The sequence below is a fragment of the Channa argus genome, chromosome 4 (assembly GCF_033026475.1).
Source record: "Channa argus isolate prfri chromosome 4, Channa argus male v1.0, whole genome shotgun sequence".
Taxonomy (NCBI): domain Eukaryota; kingdom Metazoa; phylum Chordata; class Actinopteri; order Anabantiformes; family Channidae; genus Channa; species Channa argus.
This window is the reverse complement of record NC_090200.1, coordinates 26,794,546-26,817,213: the sequence shown is the minus strand read 5'-3', so window position 1 is coordinate 26,817,213 and position 22,668 is coordinate 26,794,546. Positions and strand designations below refer to the sequence as shown.

At 39.0% G+C, this 22,668-nt stretch overlaps 2 protein-coding genes across 2 annotated transcripts in view; both read right to left on the bottom strand.

The window, feature by feature from the left end:
* Window positions 1-12,022: 12,022 nt before the first annotated feature.
* Window positions 12,023-16,059, bottom strand: gins3 (GINS complex subunit 3). Its single transcript, XM_067501612.1, has 3 exons — window positions 15,757-16,059; window positions 15,033-15,266; window positions 12,023-13,082 (listed from the first exon to the last, which is right to left on the bottom strand). Exons 1-3 carry the CDS (start codon window positions 15,925-15,927, stop codon window positions 12,852-12,854), a joined length of 636 nt encoding a protein of 211 aa, XP_067357713.1. The 5' UTR covers window positions 15,928-16,059; the 3' UTR covers window positions 12,023-12,851.
* Window positions 16,060-20,085: 4,026 nt separating this feature from the next.
* znrf1 (zinc and ring finger 1) overlaps window positions 20,086-22,668 on the bottom strand; it is a 54,941-nt gene continuing 52,358 nt past the window's right edge. Inside the window, exon 5 of the mRNA XM_067501611.1 lies at window positions 20,086-21,799. The gene's annotated coding sequence lies outside the window, so the exon portion shown is untranslated. The remainder of the gene's footprint in view (window positions 21,800-22,668) is intronic.

Sequence of the window (22,668 nt, the reverse complement as noted above, 5' to 3'; positions counted from 1 at the left end):
GATGCAACACAACCTCAGCATCAACATTGGATCTACAGTGATTGTCCCCACTAATTCGGCCAAAAATCTGGGGGTCATCATGGACGACCAACCGAGCTTTAAGGACCACATCTTCTCAGTCTCTAGGGCTTGCAGATTTGCTCTTTACAACATCAGGAAGATCAGACCCTACATCACGGAATATTCAACCCAACTCATTGTACAGGCGCTGGTCACATCTTGTCTTGATTACTGCAACGCTTTGTTGATGGGGTTACCGGTATCCACAATCTAACCCTTGCAGATGATCCAAAATGCAGCAGCTCGCCTAATTTTTAATCAGCCAAAAAAGACCCATGTCACACAACTTTTTAGATCTCTACACTGGCTTCCTGTTGCTGCTCGCATCAGGTTCAAAGCTCTGTCTCTTGCTTACAGGGTTGTTAACTCTACATCTCCCGCTTACCTCAACTCACTCATTCAAGTCTACAGTCCTTCTCGCCCGCTGCGGTCTGCCAACGAACGACGTCTGGTGGTCCCAGCACCGCATAGAAGACACCAAGCAGAACTGTTCAGCGCAATGATCCCACGATGGTGGAACGAGCTACCAAACGCTGCACGCTCAGCTGACTCTCTCCCAATATTCAAAAAACTGCTGAAAACTGAACTCTTCCGCATCTTCCTATGCACTTAAATCTTAAAAAAAAAAAAAAAAAACCTTTCTGCTCTCTTGCACTTGTATCTCGTGAACTGTGAACACTTTTCTGATAGGACTTTGCTTTGATGTTTTCTCCTTGACTTAGATTTTTGCTTTCCTTGTACCTCACTTGTAAGTCGCTTTGGATAAAAGCGTCTGCTAAATGACTAAATGTAAATGTAAATGTAAATGTAAGATTAAGAAGTGAAGCGATGGAACAGACTACAAGTTGGTGGGGGAGTGCATCAAGGTAGTAGTGGAAAGTTGAGTGTGTAGCAGTGGAGGTACACGATTTCTTACCTTGTTCTGTCGAATTATTCGAGAAACGTTTTCTGCAGAATTACTTTGTTACTCGCTCAATTGGAAAGTGGGACTCAATAAATCTTCAGTGTTTGTCATACAATGATCACTGGAATGGATCATTTTTGGACCTCCGGACACGAGTAAGACTGTATCTAGAGTTACCTTACAATTCTGACACCACTCTGGCACATAGCAGAAGTTTTAAAACTTCTCTTAATCAAGGACAAGTCTCATAGGAAGTTGCAACCAGTGGTCTCACTCATCAACTGGCAGAAGTCAACAGATGCCAAATAAACATATCAAATTGAGTAGAATGTCACCAAGAGGGGTCCAACTAATGGCAAAAGAGTGGGAAAGGCCACAAAGACAAAGCCAGCAGACCTTCCTTGACGGCCCAATTTTGGGGTACAGTTCGAAGATGACGTGGTATTTCCTGACCCCAAGGACTTTACAAAACTGTTATGTGATAAAACCTAAAAGTCACTGGTGTCCAGTGTGGGGTAGCAAGCTGTTCTGAAGAGTCTTTCTTACAGTGGATTCGAATACGCTGAAATATGCTGGTTTGAATAGTGCAAACAAAAAACTAGTTGACTCCCCCCTCATCGACGGCCTGATGATCTAAGGCTTGGTGTCTAACATCACATAAATGGAATCAACCATTTGATTCCACTTTGATTTGAGTATTTGTCCTCAGTATTTGCACAGAGGAAATCTTAAAGGAAAATTTCCTGACATTTATTTTGGCATTACAGGTCCTGTGCGTGATGTACTTGTTCTCCATCAATTACTGATGTACAAGCAAAGTTAGTCTCCACCAGTTGGTGTCTTTCTTTTGAGAGATGAATGATTCTTATGTAGCATTATGTTACCATAACACCATCTTGCCGAAGGCAGATGGAAGGCAAGATGGAAGGCAAGAATGCAAACCTGGCATTGGGAAGGTGCTCTTCCTCAGAGCAGTAGAGATCTGGTAGAACTGATAGTTTGCGTGGCAGTAGGTGATTTCCTGGAGGAGGAGGATCCAGGGAGTTCCCCTGTACAGTAACCTGCATTTCCGAGTAAACAAGCCTGCACTTTTACAGAGTAATTTAACTGTCAGATAAAATATTGAAATTATTTAATTATTTTAAAATATATTATTCTGTATGATTTTAACATTAAGTAAAACATATTTTTAAGAATTAATTTCCATTTTTATCAATAACAATACAATACAATGAAATAGGTAGCTACAATAAATGCAGCAACAGTTTTAGGTTAAAAAAACAATTATAAAAATGTTTGGTATATAAAAATTGTCCATTTATTTAAGTTTCTTGATAAAGTACATATGGTGCTCCCCTAGCTGACTTTTCCCTCTCCTACTTTCTTAACAAAGTCAACGACAGCTTGGCTTTTCGACTTAGAGGCCTGGCCCTGGAGTCCTTTGCAGAATTAGCTGGTGTGGTGACTGTGCCACCTGTAGTAGTCGCCAGGTTGGTTAGACTAATTGCATACTGCCCCTGGAGTGCAAGAGCCATCAGACACTGCCCCTGCCAGGTTGCAACAGTCACAGCCCCTTTGCCCATGGGTGTGTCCCTAAGCTCCTAAAAATAGGCGTCTATGCTGTGAAAGAGGCTGTTGAACATATTCACAGTCATGTTTCTTGAAATTACTACATCTACAGCATGTCAGTTTGTTTATGTATATTAGATTCCAATTTCCAACTTTTGTTTTTTGTTTTGTTTTTTTTTAGGAAAGAATGCCAGCAATGTTTTCTTTAAACAGAGACAAGAAATGATCAATTAGGCCAAGAAGAATTGATAATATTGAAATATGTTTGGCAGTAATCAAAGCTGTCAAAGCCAGACAGTCACAGAGGATCCTGGCAAAATAAAAAAAAGAATATAATATTTTGTATAAACAAATGAAACATTAGTCATCAAGGACCACTGTAATAACATTCCTTTTCACAGTAATGAGTAGTGTAAAAAGTTAAAAATGAAATTTGAGTAACAATACTTTGACTTCAACCAAAGACAAATTTGACTTTCAGCAGAGGGAAATATTCTTATTATTTAGATTTTGTTGAGACAAAAGCTGATAAGAACATTATTGTAACATGTAACTGTGTGTGGGTAGTGGTAAGATTCTCTTCACTGTGAAAAGCATGACCTCAAACCTAATCAGTAATCAGTGTAGAAGCAATGACACAAATTCTTAAAGTCATATTCTCCTGCTACTGAAGTGGCTCAGTTACAACACTAGTTTCATAAATTTTAAGTTTTTGTATACATTAATAGTAATACTAACAATGTACAGTTGGGGAATGGGAAACATTATTCTAAGACAGCTCTTTTGGACAGTAGGATCTTTGGCACTAGAGGATTTTTTTCAAAATACTTATAGATACTAGTGCAGGTTTTTTATTATTAGACAAGCAAGCAAGACTCCAAAGAATGTGTCTAAGTGTAAGATTCCCAAATCCAAAATACTACATAAGATAATACAGTGCATCCAGAAAGTATTCCCATCGCGTACCTTTTTCCACATTGTGTTATGTTACAGCCTTATTCCAAGATGGATCAAATTCATTATTTTCCTCAAAATTCTACAAACAATACCCCATAATGAAAATGTGAAAGAAAAATCTTTGCAAATTGTTTTCGTTTTTTATTTTTAATAAATTTGCAAACATTTCAAACAAATTTCTTTCACATTGTCATTATCGGGTATTGTTTGTAGAATTTTGAGGAAAATAATGAATTTGATCCATCTTGGAATAAGGCTGTAACATAAGTAAATGTAGAAAAAGTTAAGTGCTGGGAATACTCTCTGGATGGACCGTAAGATTAAGAATAATGCAAAACAAATGAAATTATTCAAAAACAAAAAGGCAACATTAGCATAGCCATTGTGATTAGAATCAGGCTAAACACTAATAAATAACAATTTACATTCACTGACATGCTGATAATAAGTCTGTGCTGCAGGAACTACTGTACCTCTTAAAAGGCTGTTTGAGGAACCTTTTTCGCTCCTGCTTCAGATCGGCTCCTTTCCCAGCCTAATAGAAACCATGAGTGCAGCACAATTAGGTACAAACATTTATATCCTCTTATATTGAAATGGCAAAAAGATTAAAAAATGTAATCAATATAACAATTGATGAACATTCAGCTAGTACATGTTCCTTCATCAGAAATTCAAGTCATTTTTTTATTTATTAAGCAGGAGACAAACCTTTGGACTGGCATAATTTTCATTAATTTACTATAACTTTTTATACAATCCCCCAACATTTATACTAGCTGAATCTACATTATTATGTTGGATTTATGTTTAATTTTGTATCCCCTTACACTATTAAGATGTGAGAAAGTAACGCTTAGAGTTAGGACAGGTTGTCAGTTTATACAAAAAAGTCTGTTTGTAAAAACCCTTCATTTTTTTAATAGTTTTTTTTTTTTTGGTTGCATCTTCTATCCCTGGCGGCATTAGTGGCAGTTTAGTTTGGCAGGATTCACTTCAATTTTAAACCTATCTGAGGTCTGCAAATCCTTTTATTACATGGTGCATATGCAATGATTTTCTGCCCTCATGCTCCATGAAGAGCAACAGCAAGTGAGGACAGCCTTTTCTAGGACATAGTTGATCTGACATAACCCTTAATATAATTTAGAGAGGAAAACATTGTCTCAGCAGGAGCCTGTCTTCTGGCTTTGCTCAAAGTGAGGGCATTTCAAGGACATTTGTCTTATTTGTGCACATAGGCATTGGATGTGGTGATGATATATGTGAGGGGAACACCCTGATCGCACCCTTTATTTTCAGTTTTACATCTTTTGCATCAATAGCTTCCATTTGCTGTTCCAATCTCTGGCAGAACCCCTCAATTTCCCCCTCATTACTGTGCTATGTCATGCCACATGGCTGGAGAAATCTATAAAGCTCAAAGGCGATTGCCAGACGAGAAACCCAATATTGTGACAGCAGCTGTGTCTATAATGGGAAGAAACACTCTGAACACACGTTTGTTTTCTGTCACTCCCATAGTTTTTTTTCATGGTGTCTCCATTAAAACCGCAGTACTTTTATAGATTGTATTCTCACTCTGTTTATCTTGAACCCCACATTGTACCAAACTATGGTCCTTAGGATAAATGGCCATGTCTGCATTACTTGGCAAATGAAACAACACCTGTATCCTGTTTTTCTATTCCATACTTCTTCAGAGGAAACAGAGCCTTCACATTTCAGGCAGCTGGTAGCATGCAGCTTTTACTCTGTCGTTCTCATTTTTTAGCTCAAGGGAGCTGCCACCTGATTTATTACATTAGGGGTACAATCCATTCCACAACCAAGTGTTCTCTTTCCCAGTAGACTTTCTGATTCATGTTGAATGGGTTTGCTGAAGTATAAGTAATTCACTTTATTCTGAACTCTCCTTAGTTCTTATTTCGTTGCTGGGTCAAACTGAGATATTAAGTCAATTTTCCCAAGGAAATTTGCATTTGCATCTTCTGAACAAACACGTAAAGCAGTTCATACTGTGCCACCATCATAATGGGGTGGTGCCACTTAGCAAAGTTTATGTCACCCTCACTAATGCTGGCTGTGGAACTCATGGAAAATTTCGTGGTTTGTCTGGTCTGTGTTGGTTTCAGACCAAATCCAAAAACACGTTGGCACAAAGATAAGCTAGACTATTTTTCAAAGATGAAAACATTCAAACTCTATAAGCAATGCTCCATCAAAAAGTAGTAACATTTTTACAGGGAAATTTAGTACTTTTATTTGGATGTCTGTTTTTGATTATGAAATCTGATTTTGGTTTATATAAAGGAGGGAAGCATTAAGTGCATGTGTAGAAAATTCGCTCCTTTATTAATTTGAGACAACTACAAATACTTATTATACATATTCAATCCACTTATCTCCAACATGTTTTATGGAGCATCATAATAATAAAATAATAACAGACTCTCTTGGTGGCCTGCCAAGACTTTGTAACAAAGCTCGAATTAACCACCATAATCTAGGTAACAAAGAATGATATAAGTTACAGACTGAGCTGTGACATGAGAAGCACACAAACATCAAACAAGGCACAGCAACTTTGAAAGTTATAAATGAAAAACCTGGTTAATACTGCAAAGGGTTACATGAAATGTAATGTAGAACAGATTTGGTCGTTCATGGCCATGATCATACATCCCCACTCCATTAGGCCTGCCTGTCATCTCTGTTTGTGGTCTCAGCCTCTTTTGAGTATAAATTCGGTCTAACTTCTCTGTGATGCCATTTGGTGTGTTAATCAAAACCCCTGATGGGGCCTCTGATGATAATTTGCATTCAGAGGAAGGAAGCAATTGACCAGCTGGCAAGTGGAGGGTTAGTTTGGTGCTGGATTGGAAGTGTGACATGCATCCTCCATAACAGTCTCTTAGGTTGTTTATGCTTAGCAGGGGAACCTTTTGTATTAATAAGCACATAAAATAACTCAAATTGGTATCTTACTGTTAAAAATACATTCGATGACACGATGAACCAGAAGACACAGAGTCCAAGTAATACAGCACTTTGTGTGCCTTCCTCTTTCTGCCTGAGCAAGCCCAACTCATGGACAACAGCCTAGAGCCAAGATCAATATTTGTATCACCAGTGACCTGGTACTATATTTCTGAACTTGCTTCCCATCCTCTGACCCATATCTAACACGTCAGCAAACATCTGATGGAGCTATCCTCACATTTTTTGTTACACTAATGCTTTTTCCACATAGATTCATGTGCCACTTAAATCACTGGGCATCTTTCAGCCAGACGGGGCAGAGAAACATTGCTTTTTAGTCCAATGTTAACATTTGAACATTATGATAACTCTGTTTGCCCAATCACAAAAGACCTGCAATGATATCATCATGATCATGCATTCCTGTTTGCAGTTTGGGCTGAGAGCATATGTGGCATGTTGTAGTAACAATAGGAAACAAAGATTTTCATTTAAGAAGGTCAAAGTTGGATAGGCTCTAACCCAGGTTTTATAGTTAAGTCAAACTGAAACTAAAATGAAATAAAATTCCAAAATATCGAAAAAGAGAAATGAACAAACCTTGTCTCCAAAAAAGAAAAATGTAAAAGAAACTAGCTGAAATAATTTGAATTGTAGAAGGAAATAAAATATAAAAGTGGTTATCAACCAAACTAAATGTGACATTAACCCACCTAATCAGTGAAACCATGTGGCTTGTGGCTGCTACTACAACTGAGCTTAAGTATTAAAAACTAAAAGAGAAGTTCATTTCAAACACACAAGCTGCACCATGGTGAAGATAATGAATTTTCTCTTTTGTTTTTAACCTGTCAGATCTGTTGATTTTAATTGGTGGCTTTTTTTTTTTAGCAGATCAAGTGTTGGAGAGAAATACATTCCCTATTTATCAACTGTACAGTATAATCTGTAAATTTTTTTTATTTTGTTACTTTACATGATTTCAGTGTCACTAAATCACAGCTACAAAGGCAGCAACACAAGTGACTCATTAAGTTGAATACCAATCAGAAGTGAGTCAGATTTCACAAAGGTCTTACAAATACCATCATCAACATCACCATAATAATCCGCTGCTCTTAGTAAGTTTACTTATGTAGCAGCTTTGATGGCCAAACATCAAAGTGACTGTCATTTTGAAAATCTGTTAATAATAATGTATCTCTCAGGCAAGGCATTGCTATCTGAGCTGTTCTCAGTGGCCACATTCTGCACAAAGAAGCTCAACAGTTTCGAAAAGGAGTAAAAGAGAATAAAGCCCCAGAAACTTTACATATTTGAAACTTCCATATGAAATTTCCTTTTTGGACATAATTAAAATTGATTTTAATCATTAGGTACACCTGTGCAACTATCACCTTTCTGACTGTTTCGAATTAAAAAATGAAACATTATAATTATAATCTTCTTTTCCTTTCGGCTGTTCCCTTTCAGGGGTCGCCACAGCGAATCATGTGCCTCCATCTAACTCTATCCTCTGCATCCTCTTCACTCACACCAACTAACTTCATGTCCTCTCTCACTACATCCATAAATCTCCTCTTTGGTCTTCCTCTAGACCTCCTGCCTGGCAGCTCCAACCTCAGCATCCTTCTACCGATATATTCACATTTTCTCCTCTGAACATGTCCCAACCACCTCAATCTGGCCTCTCTGACTTTATCTCCAAAACATCTAACATGAGCTGTCCCTCTGATGTCCTCATTCCTGATCCTGTCCATCCTCGTCACTCCCAAAGAGAACCTCAACATCTTAAGCTCTGCTACCTCCAGCTCTGCCTCCTGTCTTTTCTTCAGTGCCACTGTCTCTAAGCCGAACAACATCGCTGGTCTCACCACCGTCTTGAACACCTTTCCTTTCATTCTCGCTGATACTCTTTTATCACACAACACACCTGACAATTTTTTCCACCCGTTCCAACCTGCCTGCACTCGCCACTTCACCTCTTTTCCACACTCACCGTTGCTCTGAACCGTTGACCCTAAGTACTTAAAGTCCTGCACCTTCTTCACCTCTGCTCCCTGTAAACTCACCATTCCACCTGGGTCCCTCTCATTGACACACATGTATTCTGTCTTGCTGCGGCTAAGCTTCATTCCTCTGTTTTCCAGAGCAGACCTCCACCTCTCTAGATTTTCCTCCACCTGCTCCCTGCTCTCACTACAAATAACAATGTCATCTGCAAACATCATAGTCCAGGGAGATTCTTGTCTAACCTCATCTGTCAGCCTGTCCATCACCAGAGCAAACAAGAAGGGGCTCAGAGCCGATCCTTGATGCAGACCCACCTCCACCTTGAACTCCTCTGTCACACCTACAGCACACCTCACCACTGTCTTACAGCTCTCATACATGTCCTGCACCACTCTAACATACTTCTCTGCCACTCCAGACGTCCTCATACAATACCACAGCTCCTCTCTCGGCACTCTGTCATACGCTTTTTCTAAATCTACGAAGACACAATGCAACTCCCTATGACCTTCTCTGTACTTCTCCATCAGCATCCTCAAAGCAAATACTGCATCTGTTGTACTCTTTCTAGGCATGAAACCATATTGCTGCTCACAAATACTCACCTCTGCCCTTAGCCGAGCTTCCACTACTCTTTCCCACAACTTCATTGTGTGACTCATCAGCTTTATTCCTCTGTAGTTTCCACAGCTCTCCACATCTCCCTTGTTCTTAAAAATTGGTACCAGTACACTTTTCCTCCAGTCCTCTGGCATCCTCTCACTCTCCAAGATCTTGTTAAACAAACTAGTCAAAAACTCTACTGCCACCTCTCCTACACACTTCCATACCTCCACAGGTTTGTCATCAGGACCAACTGCCTTTCCGCTCTTCATCCTCTTCAATGTCCTCCTCACTTCACTCTTACTAATCTTTGCTACTTCCTGCTCCACACCAGTCACCTCTTCTACTCTTCGTTCTCTTTCATTTTCCTCATTCATCAACTCTTCAAAGTTCTCCTTCCATCTTCCCATCACACTCCTGGCACCTGTCAGCATATTTCCATCCTTATCCTTAATCACCCTAACCTGCTGCACATCCTTTCCATCTCTATCTCTTTGTCTGGCCAACCTGTACAAATCCACCTCTCCCTCTTTAGTACCCAACCTAGCATACAAGTCCTCATATGCTCTTTGTTTGGCCTTTGCCACCTCTATCTTCACCTTACGCTGCATCTCCCTGTACTCCTGTCTACTCTCTTCAGTCCTCTCAGTGTCCCACTTCTTCTTAGCTAACCTCTTTCTCTGTATACACTCCTGAACTTCCTCGTTCCACCACCAAGTCTCCTTGTCCACTTTTCTCCTTCCAGATGACACACCGAGTACCCTCCTAACTGTCTCCCTGATCAAATTAGCTATAGAGGTCCAGTCATCTGGAAGCACCTCCAAACCACCCAGAGTCTGTCTCAGCTCCTCCCTGAAAACTAAACGACATTCTTCCTTTTTCAACTTCCACCACTTCGTCCTCTGCTCTGCCTTAGTCCTCCTTATCTTCCTCACCACCAGCATCATTTTACACACCACCATCCTGTGTTGTCTTGCTACACTCTCCCCTACCAATACTTTACAGTCACTGATCTCTTTCAGATTACAACGTCTACACAAGATGTAGTCTACCTGAGTGCTTCTCCCTCCGCTCTTGTACGTCACCCTATGTTCATGCCTCTTCTGAAAGAAAGTGTTTACTACAGCCATTTCCATCCTCTTTGCAAAGTCAACCACCATCTGACCTTCTGCGTTCCTGTCCTGAACACCAAACCTGCCCATAACAGTCTCATCACCTCTGTTCCCTTCACCTACATGCCCATTGAAATCTGCACCAATGACAACTCTCTCACCTCTGGGGATGCTCTGCATCACTTCATCTAACTCACTCCAGAATTTCTCCTTCTCTTCTAACTCACATCCTACCTGTGGGGCATAACCACTCACAACATTGAACATCAGCCCTTCAACTTCCAGCTTCAGACTCATCAACCTGTCTGATACTCTTTTCACCTCTAGAACATTCCTCACAAAATCCTCTTTCAGTATAACTCCTACTCCATTTCTCTTCCTATCTGACCCATGGTAAAACAACTTAAACCCTGCTCCTAAGCTTCTAGCCTTGCTACCTTTCCACCTGGTCTCCTGGACACACAGTATGTCCACCTTCCTTCTCTGCATCATGTCGATCAACTCCCTAGCCTTCCCTGTAATAGTACCAACATTCAAAGTCCCTACTGTCAGTCCTACATTCTTAGCTTTCCTCTTCTCTCTCTGCCTACGAACACACCTTCCTCCTCTTCTTCTTCGTCTTCGACCAACAGTAGTCCAATTTCCACCGGTGCCCTGTAGGTCAACAGCACCGGTGGCGGTCGTTGTTAACCCGGGCCCCGACCGATCCGGTATGGGAGTCTTTGTCACGATTCGCATGTTTGATTTGGCATGTGTTTTACGTCGGATGCCCTTCCTGCCACAACCCTCTGCATTTATCCAAACTTGGGACTGGCACAAGAAGACACTGGCTTGTGCCCCCTTGTGGTTGCATTAAACATTATAATTATAATATTAAATAATAATATAATTAATGCCAGAGGTGCTTTATTAGGTTGCATTGAATTGTACAGATGTAGTGGCCAGTGCGTGTATGTGCAAAATATTTTCAGAGAGGTACTGGGACATTAACACACATTTGAAGATTGGGGTTGACTGTCTTGCTTGAGGACCCCTCTTTTTTTTCGCTTGGGATGAGAAAGGGCTGTTGGGGGTTCAGTGACTTGCCCAGAGACACTGCCTTACCAACTGAGCTACAGCCGCCCCTTTGAGGACACCTCAACGTACAGTTTTGAACCAGAGGAGCGGGACATTAAACACCCCTGACACTGGTTGCACTATTTTAAAGCTATAATGTGCAACTTATTCCAGTGCTAATGAAAAGCAATGTAAAGTGGTTTGAAAATGGTGAAAATATGTTGTAACATTAATTTGCATATTGTAGCATTATTAAGTCACATATAAATAATTAATTTTGCTGGTCACTGGCATCAATGCAGTGTTTAGCTTTTTTGTTGATTGGAGTCATTCACTTCATTACTGATTTGAAAAATACCTCCACACTTTGTTACCATATGGGAAAAGTAGTGGTCATGTAGTATAAAAGTTTAGATTTAGAATTGGTAATAAAAACATTTCCTTTCCTAGTAAAGACATCACAGACCCTGGAGAGGTAAAAAAAAGACCAAGCCTGTTATCTCTTACAAGTGGACCTCAACACACAGTTTTCCCCATATCACATTTGATCGTGTTGCTTTGGCACTTTGAATCATCTACCCATCTGCTGCATTGTGTTTGAATTCAGTTAAGACGATGGTAAGGAAGTGTATGCGGGTTTCAGTGAAGAAGTTACACTGTGGGAATAGACTGAACACAGTGTCCAAATAGACATTTTACTGCTACACTTTGTATCTGTAATGATAGAAAATAGAAAAAGTAGGGCTACCAATTTATTTTTTATTGTGATTAATCGCATGGCTGCCCATAGTTAACTGCAAATTATCACACATTTTATCTGACCATTATTTGCTATAATTTTCCAAGTTTTTCCAAGACATTGTTCCAGGTTTTTATACGTTTATCAACATAAGAGTGGAAAGTGAGGGTACTAACTTGCGGTTCCTACTGATCTGACAACTGAGTGAAAATTGATTAAATAATTCCTATAACAGCAAACTCACAGACTTAATATCTATTTAGTAGCTACATAAAATAAAATGAAAAAAATCCTCATATATTCACTATCTTACATTTAAAACAAAAATAGAAATCAGTCACCATCACTCACTGATCTTTTTTAGTATCTATCGCACACAAGCAATGTACCAGTGAGCCAAAGAGTCATAACAACCGAACCTGTGTTAGCGGCAGCTAATAAATTAGTGGCGTTAAAAGGAATTTCTGTTGATGCGTTACTATTGCATTAACATTGACAGCCCTAAGAGAAAGCAAACGTTTTGTAATTTTAAAACCATAACCAGCACATGTTGGGAATCTTTACTTGCTATATGATAAAAACAATCCAAAATGACAAGGAGTCAATATTCATATTATAAATCAACTACATGTGCATCACAAATCAACTTTGTCATAAGTCAGTTTTTACACCATCAATGTCAAAGCATGTGATAATGGATGGAAAACACTATACAGCAATTGCCCACGGCTCTGCTGTTAAATTTGTCCATGAGCAAAAAAAACTCAACTTAGTCTGAGAGTCAACTTTTACTGCCATGCATTGAAGTCCTGACCAAAGTAGGACCTGTGTTTGGTGTGTTAACTGCAGCTGCATGTCAAGGCTGCATTTCATTGATCTTTCTCTTCCGGTAGTTGAGAACCAGACTGGAGGCGGTGAGTTGTGAGGCCTGACCCTTCTCCCAGCTCTGGAAGCTGTGGAGTCCAATTTGGCCGGACCTGAACAGAACCTTCTCCAGACAGTCCAGACGCTCCACCAGCATGGATGTGTCCTCGTTGTAGGCATTTTGGGATGAATCCATGGTCCGTCTGAACCGACCGATAAATGTCTGGGTACACAACAATATGAAGAACCTTGGATATATTTTATGTCTTCAGATATGTACAATTTCATGTTAGATGGCAGAAACATTTTCAAAACATTATCTTACAAATATTGGAAAAAACATAAGAGTGAAATTTCCAGCCTCTGCTATGTTACTGATTTCTAAAGCCTGGCCATAGATTATACACCTGTATATTTCGGTTTCTTATGTTTAAACATGCTGCCTGCAGTACACATTACTGAACGCAGGCCAACCAAGGCTTAATGACAACCTGTGTTTTCCCTCACTCTTTGATTCTTGGTAGTTACAAACACAGTAGTTTTGGACCATCCACACCAGAAACAACAACAAACATGTATCTGTATATCAGACAATAAGATTAGTTTTAATCTGCCTTGTAACAGCTGCACCAAACACCCAGAATTCTAATATGGATTCTGATCTGATTGCACCCCCTAGCTGTAATGGGTTAAATAACATTTTATTGCAGACATTCCATGTGTTATATACAGATTTACTCTGACTAGCTTTGAGTATAGACTACAACACTTAGTGCTTACTGTGATTTCTTCTTGAGGCCTTATCAGAGTCAACGTTTAAAAGACAGAGGGTGAGCTGTTAGAAATACTGGAAACTGGACTGAAAACAATGAACATTTCTGTCCCTGAAGTGTTTTGGGGGGTAATAACAAAGAATGTTAAGTTGTTGGAGGTTCACCTAATGAAGAAAAATATGTATTTGAAAGTAAACATGTTAATTATAATAACAGTGATAATGATAATGATAAAAAAAAGAAGAAAAATATAAGGATGATGATATACTTTTGTGGTTTAATAGGGTTTCCCGACTTTTTGCAGATTTTAACATATCAGCTAAAAAGCTCACTCTGAATGAAATCTAAGCTTTAGGCTCGGCCTATTTTACTGTTTGTCCTTGCAGGAAAACCTATGACATATATGAACATATTTTAACACTGAGTACTGATGCTAAACAGAATCACAGCTTTTAATGGTAATATAAATCCACTGAATAATATGTTGTCAGTCCAGTTCTAATTAAACAATGGAGCTCTAATGCACAAATGAATGTTGATAATTATGGACAATATGATTAATTTAGAAAATGACCGGTTATCTTTAAAGAGGTTTCCTGATTAAATAAAACATAACTAATTGACAATGCAGGTCTGTTTGAATTAATTCAGGGAAATGTTACTTGCCTTGTATAAGACAATGTATCGTATTTTGGGCAATGTTTATCTAGACAAATCCAATGCATCTGTCACAAGACATGCAGTAGACTTTTACACTGAGTTATCATATGTTTTTATGCATCATCATTTTTTTCTTTTGCAAAGCTCAACTTTGGTTGTGGTGCTTAACATATTTTTGCAACTTGAAACTACATCCAAAAAGGAACCAGGTGTGCATCACAAACTTCTACTCACAAGCAAGTCTTACATAGAGACTGACACTGACTCTAAATGGGCTGTTGTAGAGTAGTGCAGTGATGTCTATAAAAGTTAATATTATTACATACTCTGTGTTTTTCTACACATGTGGCAGTGAAAAGGGATCAGAACAGTTAAGCACAGACTTTAGCTGAACAAAACTAAAATGGGTGCAAAATTAATCTTGTGTTCATTCTTAAATGTTGCACTATCATAAGTGTGTGTCCTTTTCTTCTCCTTGTAGGTTTGTCTCGCCTCCCAGCTACATGCTGTGTTCAGAAATCCATTAACATATATACAGAGACCTGCTGTGTCCTTAATGAAGGAAAGAAATCAGCAGAAATGTCATGAGTAACAAGAGCCCCTTTCTGACTTAATAATTATGTTTTGATACTTGTCAACTGTAGACCTAGATACTACGATAAACTGTTCTACACAAGTATAAACACTTCTTGCTACTTTTGATGAATTCATCTGTGTTTCTGTTTGTGCGTGTTGCTCACCTGCAGCAGTGTCTGTGCAATATCTGGGTTTTCTGGGCTGTCAAAGTGTAGCATCTGGGATCCCAGGCCATAGTAGTAGGGCCCCATCTTATGCAGGTCCACCACCTTAGGGTCAGCATTGAACACGGTCCTCCAGCCCTCTCTATACACCTTGGGGAGCTCAACAGACAGGACCCTCCTCTTCCTCTCATACAGACCTTTGGAGAGCCATAGAGGCAGCTCCATCTTCAGACCCTGACGTACAGGAAACGTACAGGTAATGTACATTCTAATGCTAATTGTAGATGAAGAGCTTTCAAACCAACATCTGCCACATAAGTAACACTGATTTAAATGTTCTTTTAAAAACTGAACTACAATGACACAACTCATGGGTCCATGTAAACCATAACAATGAGAAAGTTCCTGAAAATGAAGCAGCTTTGTCCGATTCTAACATGTCTCCTATCTTTCTCTAAATACAAATACGTGTCACAAAATAATTTCATATACTATTAATTGTGTTTATTTTCAATGGTACTATTCTTTCCGCATCCGTCTCTACGAGGACACAGTAAAGAGTAAACGGAAGACGTTTGGTTAACATTACGTTTCTTTACGCAACAAAAATAGACTGTGCTCCTTTTGAGTTACAAGTGCTAGAGAGTTACCTTAAGATATAAATATTCACAAAAATTTATCTGACACTGCGTTTAAACCATTTTCCGACCATAACGTTACCGACCTCCGGTATGTCCTGCGTGTCACTCGACTTCTCCAGGAATCCAAGCCGGGGGAAAGTGCACTCTGTCCGGACGGGAAGTCTTTCATGAGACAGCAAAATATCATCGAGAGACAGGAAATTCTCCTCCTTCCCCACTCCGGGCTGCACAGGAAGATACGAATGTGTATCCATTTGTCTGAATAAAACACAAAAAAAACCTCCAAAATACCAAACAAATGTACTCTACTCTTGAGCGGACGCTTCTTCTGTTATGTTTACAGTATTTTTCTCTTTGCTATTTTGGCGCCATGACGTGTGGACCAATCAGAGAAATGCTTGAAGGTCTGGGGCTAGACCAAAGCAATCGATCAAATCTTAATCAAACCGAATCAAGAATTATTTAATGTACACAGCTGATAGTTCTTTTTCCTATGCTCTCAACTTTAGTTGTTGCACTTTTGTTGCGTTCTTCGAACTTTGAAAGTTTTGTGGTTATTTTTACAAGCTAAAAATAACGTTTATATTCATTTCAAACACAATATACTCCATTAATGAGGTGTAACATGGTAGTATGCTAGTCTCAAACTGAAATTAATAACACATTTAAAAATACGTTTTCCCCATAAATAGTCAATTGCAGTTACAAATTTAGCCATTAGAGGTCATAGTGTTACTATGAGAAATTTTAGGACCTCTTTTGTACTATTTGTAGTAGTTATAAAAAATAATTATAGTATCTTAATATGTATACTAATACTAATATTACTTATAATAACACAAAACAGAATGCAATTATGGCAAGTACTTCAAAGGCTGGATACTCAATCTTAAATAGCCATCAACTTAAAATGGAAAAAGAAAGCAAAGGAAATTTGGATGCTACATGCATCTATTTTTGCCCTATCCCCCCCTCAATTGTCCTGATCACCTTTATGAGTTGGTAAATGACAAATGAATTCAGTGAAACGTTAAATCCTACTGTAGTCTGTCAGAAGACCTCCAGTTGACAAAGCTAAGAAGGAGATGTGAGCCATTTTTACTTTATTTTATATAAAGATATTTGGGGCATCTTTGTGCTTTATTTTATGAAGTGAAATGGAGAGCAGATATAAAACATAAGGGAAGACAAAAGGTATGACATGTAACCAAGGTCCCTGGCTGGATTCAAACCCAGGCATGCAACTTAACAATTTGGCTCTGAGAGTGCGTCCATCTTTCTGACATTCATGATATTATAGATTATCTACCATTATTATTACTTAATGCAACCACAAGGGGGCACAAGCCAGCGTCTTATCTAGTCTGGATAAATGCAGACGGTTGTGTCAAAAAGGGCATCCGAGGTAAACACGTGGCAAATTAAAAACCCAATCGGACTTCCATAACGGATCGGGTTAACAATGTCCGAAATTGGGCTACGGTTGGTCGGAGAGGATATGCCATTATTAATACTCACCCAGAGTTTGCACAAAGAAGTCATCACCCCCAAACTACAGCGCCACTCACATCCCCACCAAGCAAAATTAGTCATTAACTTATAGCAATCAAATGAACAAAAAAAAAAGCCATAGTAAACTAAGGTAATGTTTTTTGGAGCAGTGTGTCTGAGCTGAGAGTGCAGGTACTACAGTGGAACTACTGTCAAAAATCTGAGAGACTCACTGGATATTTTCATCCTGCAAACCAGAACTCATTTACCAGAGAGCTCATCCGCTTAATTAGCTGAAGGCCATTATACAGTGGCATCATTGTGCAACACAAATAGGCAATTATCAGTTTTATTTGGCCTTTTATGGCTGACTCTTACTCACCAAGATACTGATCTTTGCTGCAGTTAACAATGCTCTCTGTCTCAAACCCTCTGTGTGTCATTAACCTAATAAGAAACACGGATGACCTTAGTACTAAAAGGCTTGCAGCACTTTGTTTCAAGCCGTGCTCACAAGGCATCAAAACCACATCATGATCACAAGTGCTTTAATATGCTTTGATGTCATAAAATGTGGGGAAAAAGTCTGGTGACCATACCGAGAAAAATTTTTTATTTGTAGACAGCTGCAGTAGTTGTTGTGACCTTTGTAGCCAAGGCCTTCAGACATTCTATTGCTAATTGTTTTCTATTTTTTAAAGCTACAATAATATTGTTGGCAGTGGAACAAACTATAACTTTTAAAGATTTATTATGTTATTTAAGATTTTATGCAAAGGTTAGAAAACAGTTCAGTTTTCACAGAAACATTTTAGGATTCATTTGGGTTCATTTGTTTATTTCTAGCAGTCTAATGACTAGAAGTCCAATATTCACGCTCTTTTAGGTTAGTTAGATTCACTAACCTCTCCTTAGTGTAACGTGCACTCCTCTGTAATATTGTACTTTTCACAGTAACTCAGTAATATAACGCATTACCTCATCAGTTTAGTAATTTTATAGTAATTGTTGTGATACCATAGTGTGATTTTTATATATAACTAAAGGCAATAAATGTAATCTGGACAAACTGAATCTCCCCTGAAATGTTTTGTGCATTTTCTGCTCCACTCACATGTAACAATCACAGAGACTCTGATGATACACAGGTAGTCGGCAAAAGGAAGGTGCAGAGCAGTAGAAGTTGGAGCTGAATCCCTGTTGTCAGTAGGATACGCGAGTAGCATGCTTGAATGTTTGGGTTGTCTGTGTTAGAGCAATGGACCTGTTATGAGGAGCATGAGAAATGTTGTAGAGATATGTAGGTAATATTTGACTGTATATTTAAAGTATTTTGGTAACTGGTGGTCCATAGTCCAAATGTTCATTTATGGGGATGTTTTGTGAAAATAACACAAAAGTAACTTAAAAGTAATAAGTTCTTTTGAGAATAATATTTTTACCTAACTTATTCATTTTTGTAACAGTCACAAGTATTAAGTATTAAATTACTTTTGACAAGTAACCATCCCAACACTGTCCCGTCTAATGGAAATCTTCTCTCTGGGTGATTGCATGTCATTCACAAAAATGTTATTCTCAGCTCTGCAGTCCCCACTTTCATCTGCATTGTTAATGTCCCCAGACTGAAGTTAGTGCTATGGACCAGCAGACAGCAAGGTCGTTGTAGAAGAAAGCAAGAAAAATTGGATGTAATCGTTTTGTATTTGAAAACTAAACCGCAGTATCACTGAGCTTTAAGTCATTTTATAAATTTTATTCTTCTTAAATAAATTGGTTTTCTTGTTATTACTACGTGTTAGAAGGTAAGTTTTTTAGAAATTAGAGGCATGTGCAGTACTGCATGTTAACTTTAGTGACATGATATTAATAGAAAAATGAGGAAAAGTGCACCTTTAACATCTCTAACCACTGAATGGGTCCCTCTGTTCAACAGTTATAGTCACTAACAGTGTCTGGCTGCTGTTCGGTGCCCGACAGGTAGGTTATGAAAGTTTCATCAGAGCTTAATCACCTAAAGCTTTATCAGAGCAGAAATAAAGGTGGGAACACAAAAACCACATTCTGTAAAGCTGAGGGGAACTCTAGAGTTGGGTAATGCTTCCCAATAGATTTGTCCCTATGAGGACTCATTTCACATTAAATTTTCATGCCCAAACAATTTTCATCTTTATTGGTGCCTATACAGCATGCCTTTACATTTGTCTTTGCAATCTTTATAAAGCCTCGTTATGCACTATGCTTTATGAAAAGGTGATAAAGGTCCCCACAACGAATTGAGCTGATTTTAACATTCATCAAGTGTAACTCCCAACCTGTCACATCTTAGGCAGTTTTCCTGTCAGCTTCAAAGCACCACAGAGGTCCCTTTGGGAGTTGACTCGATTAAATTGTGTTAAATTTTATACTTCTTGGTAGTAACACATAAAAAAAGGGAGCATGGAGCCATAAATTCCCAGGTATAAAAGCACAAAAGTGGCAGCTTCACCAACCATGAATGTTTTACTTAAGAACTTCAGTAACTTATACCTTCAAAAGTCAACACCATCTAGGTTTGTTGTGACTATTTATCATGAAGTGTACAGAGGAACTGTTGGGGAAAAATATCTACACTTCAATTTTTTGACCAAAAAAGCAGCTTGTCATGTATTTGTGATGAGTTGTGTTTGCTCAGGTTGCCTTTGTTGTGTGTTAGATTTTGATTGAGGATCTGAAACTGTTATATGTGAGATACACACAAAGAGAGAGAAGATGAAATCAAGAGGATGTTAAATACTTTTTACAGCTATGTATAATAATTTGCTGCACGTCCATTGGCTAACAATAATCTCAGGATTAATATATCTGATCGGAAACCTTGGTGCTGCTCTGCTGTGTACAGTAAGTTGTATCTGGGTCACAGAATGAAGGTTCAAAATAGGTTCTGTCATCTAGCACAATTTATTCCACCATTTGTTTACAATAGCTTTGTAAATGCAGTTTGTCTGTATGTTGATTTGTAGTAGTCTTCATACATCACCTCTTGGCATTCTGAAGAGTGAGTAACACCCCACATAGTTGGAATATTAAACAAATATTGTTAAATATGAACAAATGAATAAATAAGCCACATTCAGTGGACCCACAGTGGGAATTCAGAGTCCTTTTTTCCAGGTCTGAGTGGCTCACGTCTCCTGTCGAAGTCATTCAGACCTACTCTAGCAGAAACACAACATGGGGGAACCGACAGTAGCATGAATCACACACTCAAAAACGCACATGCGCGAACAGTCATACGCACGGACACACACACACACACACACACAATCTCTCACACTCAAGCCTCTTACGAGAATTTTACTAATCGTGATCACACGAAAAAATCTGGCAGATCTAAAAAGAAAGAAGAGAGGTTACCTGTTTAATTTACAATATGTCATGTTGCTTCTCTGTAGCTGTAAACATCAGCAAAGTAAAGGGAGGACTGCCAGTCTCTCTCACACACACACACACACACACATACACACACACACACACACACACACACAGGGAACATGGATATCTAGACTGTAAACATTTCAATACACAGGCACACACAGCACTGTCCCAGTCAGGCCTTATACACTGACCATTCACGCTGTCTCAAATACACACACACACACACACCCATAGGCTTCAGCAGAAGCTGTTGTCATCTACATACACATAGCGGGTGAAGCCTGGGGCATCCCAAACACACACGCACTAGGAGCGTAAACTACATTGCTGGCCCCTTCCTCCCTCCCAGCCAGAACTGAGCATGCTATCACTGCTTCTCTCCAACGCCCCCCCCCCAAGTCCCCCTCTATGTACTGAACAGTGCCTCTCCACCCTGACATACAAGAGTAGCTGACATCCCAGGGTTGTCTTTTTCTTTTCACTCACCCCTGTCCCTCCCTGCCTGCCCAGGTGTGCACAAACTAGATCTAAGAAGCTTTTTGGGGATTATTCCACTTTTTTGATTCAAACTGGTGAGGATGGTGAACTGAGGCAGGAAGTATGATAAAGAAGCACACCGGGATCCAGTCTGTCATGAGAGGACGTCACTGAGTCAGAGTCCTGTAATGAGATGAGAGGACCACCGCATATTTGTACAAGCAAGTCAACAATCCATTTGTTTGTTTTGTCCTCTTCGTCCTTCCCGTCATTTTCTTCTTCTTTTCCTTCCTTCTTTGTCCAGTCCCCTCCCCTGCTCTGCTTCTTCCCTTCTCCACAGTTAAGGCCTTAGGAGAGCTGGATACGAATGACTGACAGGCAGGGATTCAGATACAAGCTGTTGGAGACCTGCAAGGACCTGAACATGTCAGGGAGGCAACTGGCCATGGCTGAGCTGAAAGGGCAGTTGAGGCCCGATGAAGCCCTTTAAGGGACTCTGTAGAACTGCACATGGGAGGGGAAGGAAGGAGAGAGTGTGTAACCAGTCTCTTCAGCAGACATAAAATGGCACCCTCTAATGTACAATGGTTTGAGAGTCTTTTTTTTTTTGGTTCAGTTCAGGAGTAATAATTATCTTGGTTAGGATGATGGATTCTGTCAGAATAAGTATGTGTTGATCTGTTTGATTGTTTCATCAGATTTGGTTGCGCAAGTCCAGATATGGAAGGACCAGGAGATGTCCTGGAGACACAGAGAAGGAAGAGTGGAGCAGAGACAAGACAGACAAGGAAATGAAAAAATGCATAACTGTAATGGCATTAAAGAAGTCAAAGTGAGTCAAAGTCTTAGTTTTACAGTTTAGGCTTTTTAAATGGGAATGAGAAAATTAGGTTGTGTTGGACATCATGTTGAGTAGAAACAAGTCATTGCTGGTATTATTCCATGTGTGAGACTTGTTAAAAATACTAAAAATGGCCTTTTTCTCTAATTGTTGCAACATTCTGTCATACTTACAATTCTATGATGCAATGTCTTTTGCTCAGTCTGTCCTACACTTTGGTCCAGACTGATATCTATAATAAGTAGTGGAATCTGGTACAGACATTTATGGTGCCCAGAGGACAAAGTTTATGAGTTTTGTGATCCCCAACACCAGTGCTTTGACATTTTTGTCAATGAGAGTGAAATGTGAAATGTCTCAACAACTCAGGGTTAAAACCTAATGTCTTTGCTGAACATCTGGTTTTTAATAAAGAGTCATCATCAGAACAAATTTAAAATGTTTTTAACTTGTAGCTATGAAAATAAATGTGCAAAACTGAGATTCATTTTGTTAAGTGCTTATTAGCCACAGTTAAGTGAAAAAGTTTGCATCTCCTCATGTTAAAATGGCTAAATGAGTAAAACAAAGGGTATTATTTTTTAGTCAACATAATATTTATTGGACATTTAGTTCGTACAAATGTTCCTATCTTAACAAGTATCAAAATTGATCAAGGTGTGTATACAAAATTATAATAGAATAAGGTGATTTTTTTTACCATGGCCTTCCTGGGCTCCAGGCTTAAAAATTATTGAAAACATGTGGATAGATTGAAGACAGAAGAACA